At 35.7% G+C, this 9,514-nt stretch overlaps 1 protein-coding gene across 1 annotated transcript; it reads left to right on the top strand.

Annotated features, from left to right (window-relative positions):
* The first annotated feature begins 2,044 nt into the window (after positions 1-2,044).
* On the top strand, positions 2,045-4,937 carry LOC127120405 (transcription factor ALC). Its single transcript, XM_051050823.1, has 7 exons — positions 2,045-2,473; positions 2,784-2,888; positions 2,980-3,045; positions 3,179-3,244; positions 3,925-4,242; positions 4,340-4,421; positions 4,510-4,937. The coding sequence occupies exons 1-7, from the start codon at positions 2,219-2,221 to the stop codon at positions 4,641-4,643; spliced, it is 1,026 nt and encodes a 341-aa protein (XP_050906780.1). The 5' UTR covers positions 2,045-2,218; the 3' UTR covers positions 4,644-4,937.
* The last annotated feature ends 4,577 nt before the right edge of the window (positions 4,938-9,514 follow it).

Below are 9,514 nucleotides of genomic sequence, written 5' to 3'. Positions count from 1 at the left end.
ATCTCGTTCTTGTCGAATCTTCGTTGTCCATTAAATAAATTTCATAAATACATTGAATAAAAAAGGAACGTCGATGTCTAGCATTCTAGTGAAACCCTGAATAATTGGTCCCGAGGCTCACATCTCGTTCTCGCAGAGCATTCATCATTTGCCTAAAAAACAATTCAACAAATCCAACCTATTTTCCCGCCCCTGTGCGATCGAAAACCTTGTTCAAAAGAACATTGTCCAATTCTTTCTAATGCGTATACAAACTAGCGCTTAAGTCTCCACCGCGAGCATGCGAACCAACATTTAACCATTAGAATGCGATCTAACAATTGTTCATTAAAAAAAACTAACCAATATAACCGTAGTCTTCTCCCGAAGAACTACGTAGGAGCAAGATAATTCAAAGCTACGTAGGAGCAAGATTCAACGTCTCGTCAAACACTATAACCAAAAAACACCAAAAAGATCTTTTTTCTTGCTCTGAACTATGAAACTTTGAGTTCCTCATTGTACCTGAGAATATGTATGAGGGAGATCCACAATCTTATCAAACATCATAATAATTTTTTTTTACAACCCCTTTTTATTTTCCTATTTCACTCTTATTCATTTGAAGAAAACAATTAACATGAGCTAACATTCAATCGCAAATATAACTAAAAGGTTTCCGTTGAGTACAACGGACGTGATGAATGCTAATACATTCACTTTGCGTAATTGACTCTTGAACCCGAATATGGTTGCGACGACAATCTTTCGTTTCTTTCAAAGATTTTATCGATATTTTTCTTTTCTTCTTCTATTAAAATTAAATAAAGTTCGGTGATGACTTTGTTCGAATCATTTTCCATGAGCGTGCGAACGCGCCGCGAAGGGTCGTATTTTTCGAAGTACGACAATGACATTATGGAAGAACAATACAAAAAAACATAATTAATGCAAATGAATTAATATCTAACAATGGATGATACCATGTTGAACTAATGGAAAAAAGAGTTTTTTTTTAAAATAACCACTTTTTTCAAGAATAATACAAAAATAACCACAATTTCAAATTATTTATCAATATAACAACTTTTTTTTAAAAATGAACCAATGCACAATTTGTTTTGGCGCATGTGTTGATGAATTTGTACTCATGCGCCATTGCAATTGACGCATGCATGTAAAATATAAGAGCATGCGCCACTGCAATTGACGCATGCATGTGGCTACTCTTTATTTTTTTACATGCATGCGTCAATTGCAGTGGCGCATGCTCCTACACTTTACATGCATGCGCGCCAATTGTAGTGCGCATGCTCCTACATTTTACATGCATGCGCCAAATATAGTGGCACATACTTCTATAATTGGCGCATGCTCTTACATTTTAGATGCATGCGTCAATTGTAATGGCGCATACTCTCACAAATATGGTTAGTTTAGTAAATAAATTAAAAATATGGTTATTTTAGTATATAATTTGAAAAAACTAATTATTTTAAAAGAAAATTCCAAAAAGGATTAATGAAAGCATTGAGATAGAATAAGAGTTAATTCTTTTATCTTGATTAAGATAATTTTTTTTTCAATTTATACAATGAATTCAAAAGGAAAAAAATTGAAAAAATAAAAAGTAGTTGTAACTAAGTACTAGTTTACTTATTCTTCTAATCAATAATTAATTAAGCTTAACTAAACACTTAATGAAACTTTAGATCTTAACAAAAGTAACTTTGTCAATTTGATAAGTAAAAAGTAAGTAACAATATTTTGTAAATATGAAGAGTGATGTTAGAACCCACAAATCAAAAATACCCAAATGATTAGTTTCTATCATAATAGACTAAATTATACAATTCACAACTCAATTTTTTTTTTTTTTTAAAATTAAAATAGCTTAGTAGCTAGAGTTCACCTATAAGCAAATAAAATGTTACATTACAATATAGTACTACTAATAAGAAAATAATTTATAGAAGTTATAAAAATTAAAAAAGGTAGAGTTGTGGCGCGTGGAGTGTAAGAAACATCAAATAGCGTGAAAAATAGAAAGCAAAACCCACACACAAATCCTTTCTCCATACCATGTCCTTCTCTTCCCATTCCATTCCATGTATTTGTGCAACCAAACATCTTACATTACTAAACAAACCACCGCACCGCACGTTAACTAAACAAACCAAACCACCTTTCTCGTAACTATCAAAACTCTTCCACTCTCATTATTCACCATCATTACAACATGTCCCACTTTGACAAAAACCTCTCTTCCTCTTCCTCGCAAGATGATATCTCCCTTTTTCTCCATCAAATTCTCCTCCGTTCTTCTTCTTCTTCGTCTTCCTCTTCCCATCTCATGCCTGGATCCATCCTCTCAAACCCACTTCAACATGCAAACATCTCGCCTCTTCATCCCATTACCAGACCAAACCCCTCCTCTTCTGTCGGAGGAGGACTCAGTGGTAACGACACGGATGAATATGACTGTGAAAGTGAGGTTGTTCTATTCAAGTTTTCACCTTTCTAGCTGGTTTTTATATTTTCTTCGTAGTGTCTTGGAAATAGCTTCTTAGTTTTTAATGAAAACAATACTACACTTGTTGTTTGTTTATGTGTTTTGGTTATGTTTCTGACACTGGTTGTTGACTGAGTTTGTTGTGTGCTCTAAAAAGAATATAACTTTGATTCTTGCTCTTTTTATACTGGGATCTTTATACAACATTTTGATTCTGATTAATTTGTCGTTTTGTTGCTTTGGTTGGGATTTGATATGGGTTAAAAATAAAAACTGTATTTTTTTTTTGTAGGAGGGTGTTGAAGTATTGACAGAAGAAGCTCCAACAAAATCTGTAGCTTCTAGGAGTTCTTCAAAGAGAAGTAGAGCAGCAGAAGTTCATAATTTGTCTGAAAAGGTTTTTGTTTTTTTGTTTTGTTTTGTTTATTGATGTTTGTTGATTTCTAGTGTTGCTTATGGAATGGATTTTTCTGGAATTTGTTGAGTAGAGAAGGAGGAGTAGGATCAATGAGAAAATGAAGGCTTTACAAAATCTGATACCTAATTCTAACAAGGTGCATATGTTTTTTTTTTAACCTTTGGTTTTAAAGGGTGTGTTTGTTTTTAATTCATTATTATTATTATTATTATTATTATTATTATTATTCTTACTGTTGTGTATTGTTTGTTTCCATGTGTGTGTGACAGACTGATAAGGCTTCAATGCTAGATGAAGCTATTGAATACCTTAAACAGCTTCAGCTCCAAGTACAGGTTAGAATCTCTTTTTATTTACTGAACTTTTGACCTAGTTCTAGAGTATGGGAGCTTCATTGTGTCCTAATTTAACCAAGCATCTTCAATTTTTCACTTTTTACACATTATTAATTGGTCCCACCATTACACTCATTTTTACTTTTTACACCACAACAACCACCCTTTTCTCCAACCATTCAAGTAATAGACTTTAACCACCTCTATTATTGGTGTTTGACACTGACATGCCGTTGGACATTAGACACGTCTTCAATTTGAAGTGTATGTCTCACATAGGTTTATTATTGATTATAATTGGAAATGTCAAGAATGTGTGGTTGGATTGTGACTAACTCATCCATACAAAACCGACTTGTAGGATGAGGATTGTTCAATTTATAACCACATGTTCTTGCCACATATTGTCCGACGTGAGTCTCTTAACACACCCTCTCACGTCCAGGACTGTACATCTAAAACGTAGAAATAAATGGTGGGTGACCTGATAACATAGCAGGTGATTCAATGATAGTTCTTTTGTTATTGCTAATTGCGTGTATATGTAAGCGTCGGGCGTAGTTGAAACTCTTGATGCATATTGTGTTTTGATGAAGATGTCTTTAATGCATAATAAGAGAATTAGTAGAATTAAAGATGATATATATTTGTTAGATGTGACCTTAATGGTGATATTTCAGATGCTGTCATTGAAAAATGGATTAAGTTTGCATCCTATGTGCTATCCAGAAGGCTTGCAGCCTCTGTCGTTGTCTCGGTTGAGTATGGAATTGAGTGACGGAAACCGGTCTACCCCTTTAAACATGACATCTACGCTGCCTCATCCCCAAGACAACAACCCTTTGCTCTATGCATCCAATCTTCCTAACAAAAACACATTGACGAGTCAGCCGTCGATGTCCTCCTATCCTTCGTATGTTAACAACAACCTAGAAACTTCTTTTGCGGTGGAATCCCGAATCCCGTCGCATAAAAGACCTCTTCAACAAACTTCAGAGGTAAGTCAGTTGTTTGGACTAGTTATCATATTTAGTTCAATTTTAAAAGTATGATGTTAATCATTATGACATGTTTGTTTTCCCGTGATTTGTAAAGACGGTACACGGTGAAGACATGTTGCAGAACCAGCAATCGAATGCAATCTATTCTGCTACCAATCTATTAGGTGGTTCTCAAGGTGTGTGTGTATGTTTCTTGTTCTACAATTCAATGTAACTATTCCTTTTGTATACACAACAATCTCATGCTCCTTGCACATAACCTAGGTGTCGAAGAATTTGAGGCGGGCACGATGGCTGCACCTTCTACTAACAACTCTTTGCAAACGTGTATCGCCGGAAGAGATCAGTCAAATGCAATCATGAGAAATAGTGAGCCAAATGCTATATTCACATCGTAATTAACTAGCTAAAAATAAATCAGATTTTTGAAGTTTGTCATGCTTCCAAAACTTTATTAATTTTGCTTTCTCATAGAAATAGCATCACTTTAGCATTTTGTGGTGTTGGTAATAGTGCTAACAAGCTTCTGGCTTATCTAACTTGGGGGATTAATTTATAATCAGCTTCTCAAGTTGATGAATTATCTATAATGTATGCAGACATGATTAACTGATGATTATTGTATTAGGTATATAAAGACTGTACTAAAACCTTCTTTGATGATTTCAGTCTAAGATGATGTTTATTGCTTATGAGTTACTAGTTCATATAAAGTTCATTATTTACATGATAGTAAATATTAAATTTGATTGTGAATGTAGAAACTGTAATTACCAATTTTAACAAATTTGAATGCTAAGATTAGTAACATCTTAGTCAATAATAAATGGAGATTTAGAAATCAGTAGGTAGGCTTCCATTTTAAGCTGATACACTTCCATCTATGCATGGGGACCATGCAACCAAATCAGGTTACTCTTGGTTAATTATAAGAAAGGGATGATACAATAAATGTTCAAAATACTATAAACATCAAAGAATGTACTCTACCTTATAAATGTAGCTTAGTCTTGCCTTCCAAAACAATGAATTCTAACAGAAAAGGGATGTGCACTAGTATTCATCTTTGAATTAATGAAATAGATCATTCCAAAGGTGTTGAAAATGTGAGAAGTATTCAATTGATATTTATACATTCTTGGAAGAACCACACACTTCATCTCCTCTGCAAATAGAGACTTGTGAAGAGGTGAAATATCTCCATTATGTAAAGTCAAGTACGAGATCTTAGGTAGGATCAGTCGGCTTATAAAAGATTATAAAACACAAATTGTTAGTACTAGGGGTGGCAAATCAACTTATAAATGCATTTTTATAGGATCATAAATTTCGATGATGACAAATGACCACCATGGATGAATCGGCATTGTTGATTCCACCTCTACAAAACAAATGCAACATATCACCTATCATATCCTTTTCTATGCTCATATAAACTATTATATTTCATACAACATATGTGGATAAAATATGGTCATGACAAATGCAACATATCACCTATCATATCCTTTTCTATGCTCATCTAAATTGCTATATTTCATACAACATATGTGGATAAAATGTGGTCATGACAAATGCAACATATCACCTATCATATCCTTTTCTATGCTCATCTAAATTGCTATATTTCATACAACATATGTGGACAAAATGTGGTCATGACAAAATGCATGAAAACCACAAAAATATGAATTTTTGCAGATTTGCAGGGTTTGAGTCGACCGTAGGGTCAGCGCATAACATAGTGCAGTTGGTCACGGGTCAGCGCATGGAGGCTTGAGTCAACCACAAGTCGGCGCATAATATAGTGCAGTTGGTCACGGGTCAACGCATGAAGGCTTGAGTCGACCACAGGTCGGCGCATAACATAGTGCAGTTGGTCACGAGTCAGCGCATGGAGACTTGAGTCGACCACAGGGTCGGCGCATGAAGCTTTCACTTTCCCACGGGTCAGCGCACGCCGACCTATGGTCGACACATACTGTTGTGCTTTTCAGTCTGTCCAAAACTACAGGCCATGAGTCGACGCATAGACCTGCTATGGTCGACCGTTCGTGCGCAAATTCAGTTTTTAAGTATTTCCCACTCTGTTTGAAAAGCTGTTAAGTGGGTTGATTGGTTTGTTACTATAAATAGAACTTCAGTTACTTTTATCAACTAACATTTGTCAAATTGATTCAAGTGTTCAAAGAAACAAGAAAAAGTGAAATAGGTGTCCAAGATTCATCATCTTCATCTTCAACATCTCACAACACATCAACTACACACAACCATTTTTGAAGTGCTTTGTGATTAGTTAAAGGTGATAAGGTTCGAAGCCGAGATTGGGGAATCCGGTTCGGGTTGAAGCTTGTGACAAGTTTTTTCTTGAATAAAACCATTAGGGTTTTGTCCTCCAAGACTGGTTTGTGTTTGGGGGTTTTTGGACGAATTCTTCATCAATTTTCAGCTGAGCGAAGGTGATTGAGAAGAGGAAGTCTTTGTCAATCTAGTAGCGGATTCAGTGAAGTTGAAGGGAAGATTTCGGGTTCGATTTGTTGTAGTTGAGATCAGCCGGGCCGAGGGTTTGAAGAACTGAGGGTTATTCAACAAAGGGGCTGGAATCGGAGGTCTATCAACAACAATCGAAGGACTTGATTCACCTTGAATCAAGGAACAAGGAGTGGAAGCAACATTCAACGTCTTGAGGATTCTGTTGTATATTTGCTTTGCAATCCTTGTATAAACGGTTAAATTCAACAGGTGATATCTATTAAATCATCTCAATTCTAGTTTTAGAATTGAGGGCAGACGTACCCCGAAGCGAGGACGACGGGGGAACTGCCTCATCAAATCTTTGCCTTCTCTATTTTTCAGCATATTTGTTTTTAGCTTAAAAATTAAGTGATTTTTGTATAAGCACTTTTATCAAACCTTGATATTAATTGAGTAAGAAGTTAAAACTCTGTTTTTGAATTCAAAGTACAATAAAATATTGTACTAGACTAATTGAAATCTCTTACTCAATATAAATATCACTTGGAGTGTTTTTGCACACCAAGTGTTTGATAATGTGCATAAACCAAAATTATCTTAGTTGTGTATCTAGTTTGGTTTGCTCTTTGAATCATTGGAACTAGGAATCCTAGCTAGTAAAACAAATCATTGATAGTGTGACTAGTGTAGTGATTCATATTCTACATTATCACTAATCCATAGGCTTGACGCATATCCGGTTTTCCAATAACAGTTCGTTTTAGACTATATTTTCCTCGGCCGCTTCCGTACTTAAAATAAATTTTCCAAACCAATTTTTAATTGGTAGCGCCGACTCAAGTTTTAATTGGGATCTATTCAACCCCCCCTTCTAGATCCGTGCCATAGTCTAACAAGTGGTATCAGAGCCTGGTTCACTCCGTGCTTCAAAATATAACTTTGATAGAAAATGTCTAACGAACCTAAAGGGGCTTATAATAGAGCTCCCGTTTTCAATGGTGAAAATTATAGTTATTGGAAAGACTGTATGCGGGTGCACATAAATTCCATAGATAGAAAAATATGAAACGTTATTCTCAATGGTCCAATTGAAATAACCATGACCAATGAGAATAATGAATTAGTGCCTAAGCCCGAAGCACAATGGACCGATGATGATGAAAAGAAATACAATTATGATTGGAAAGCCAAAAATATCCTAATCTCCTCATTAGGTGTAGATGAATACTATCGTGTATCCCATTGTCCTACTGCTAAGGCCATGTGGGATTCACTACAAATTGCCCATGAGGGGACGAACGATGTTAAGTTGGAAAGAATCAACACATTAACACAAGAGTTTGATCTCTTTTTCATGGAGCAAGGGGAAACCATTGCTGACATGCAAAAGAGATTTACTCATCTTATCAATCGATTACATTCACTAGGTAGGCCGGTTTCCAATGATGTTGCTACTAATAAGATCTTGAGATGTCTTAACAGGGAATGGCAGCCGAAAGTGACCGCCATCAAAGAAGCAAATGATCTTACCATATTAGACTTGACAACATTATTTGGAAAACTACAAGAGCATGAACAAGTACTCTTGAGCCTGGAACAACACGAAAAGAAAGAAAAGAAGGACAAAACAAAGGTGAGTGAAAAGAAATCAATAGCTCTCAAGACTTCTTCCTCGAAGTCTCAAGCAAAAGAGCAAAGTGATTATTCCTCGAGCGACGAAGAAGAAGAGGACAAGAGCGAAGATATGGGGTTGTTCGTTAAACGATACAATCGTTACGTGAGAAAGAACGACATCCAACATTCCGAGAAGAACTTGGTAAACTTTCAGAAACAATCGAGGTACTCTAAAAATGATGACTCAAAAGGTAATAAGACTAGAGGGTCGTGCTACACTTGTGGGAAGCCCGATCATTACAAACCGGACTGTCCGATGAACAAGAAGACAAAGGAAAAGGAATCATACAAATCACACAAGAAATCATCAAAGCCAAGGAGAGCATACATAGCTTGGGAAAGCGATAATGACTTCTCTGATGATGAAAGTTCTAGTGATGAAGATGAAGCTGCAAATCTATGCCTCTCTGCTTATCAAAAGAACAAAAAGAAACAGGTACGACATGCTAAATATGAAAAATCCTCTAGTATGTCTCATCATGAATTACAAGCTGCTTTTGATACTTTACACTGTGAAGCGAAAGAGGCCTTTAAAAGGCTTGCCTCAAATAACCAAATTTTTACCCATTTGGAACAAAAAATTCGAGAATCCGAAAGGAAACTTGAGGCACTCAAAGCTTCTATAGTAGAAAGCACAAAAACAAGTTGTGAGGACCTTAGAAGTAAGATGATTAACTTTGGGTGTGATACTTGTTATATTTGGCAAGGTGAAGTAAGAAACCTAAAGGCCAAACTTGACAAGGCTCTTGAGCCCAAGATTACCTTCGCAATCGATAAATCAAACTTTCGAAAAAGTATGGTTAACCCATATCAAAAATATAAATATGTTATAAAGGATGAAGATAGCAAAGGCAATCAAAATGTAAATTTCTCTTGTCTTTATTGTTGCAAGAAAGGCCACTCCATTGCTAAATGCAGATTTAGGAGATTCTTAGTTCCTAAAGACATTTATCAATGGCTGCCCAAATGCAACCATTTCGTTACTCACCATTCAGGACCCAATAAGCCATTGGGTACCTTCTCGTGTTAATTGCATTTCCATAGGTACAATGCCTCGAGCCACCGAAAGAAGATGGGTTCTCGACAGTGGATGCTCAAGGCACATGTCAGGAGACATATC

The sequence above is a fragment of the Lathyrus oleraceus genome, chromosome 2 (assembly GCF_024323335.1).
Source record: "Lathyrus oleraceus cultivar Zhongwan6 chromosome 2, CAAS_Psat_ZW6_1.0, whole genome shotgun sequence".
NCBI classification, from domain to species: domain Eukaryota; kingdom Viridiplantae; phylum Streptophyta; class Magnoliopsida; order Fabales; family Fabaceae; genus Lathyrus; species Lathyrus oleraceus.
Note: the sequence above shows the minus strand (reverse complement) of the source record. Positions and strands in the feature narration are given on the sequence as shown.

What these genes read in the sequence shown, in the direction of transcription:
- LOC127120405 (XM_051050823.1), top strand. Translation starts at nt 2,219, where the DNA reads ATGTCCCACTTTGACAAAAACCTCTCTTCCTCTTCCTCGCAAGATGAT. An exon ending in AATATGACTGTGAAAGTGAG is followed by an intron (nt 2,474 to 2,783) that starts GTTGTTCTATTC and finishes TTTTTTTTGTAG; the next exon opens with GAGGGTGTTGAAGTATTGAC. An exon ending in TGATACCTAATTCTAACAAG is followed by an intron (nt 3,046 to 3,178) that starts GTGCATATGTTT and finishes TGTGTGTGACAG; the next exon opens with ACTGATAAGGCTTCAATGCT.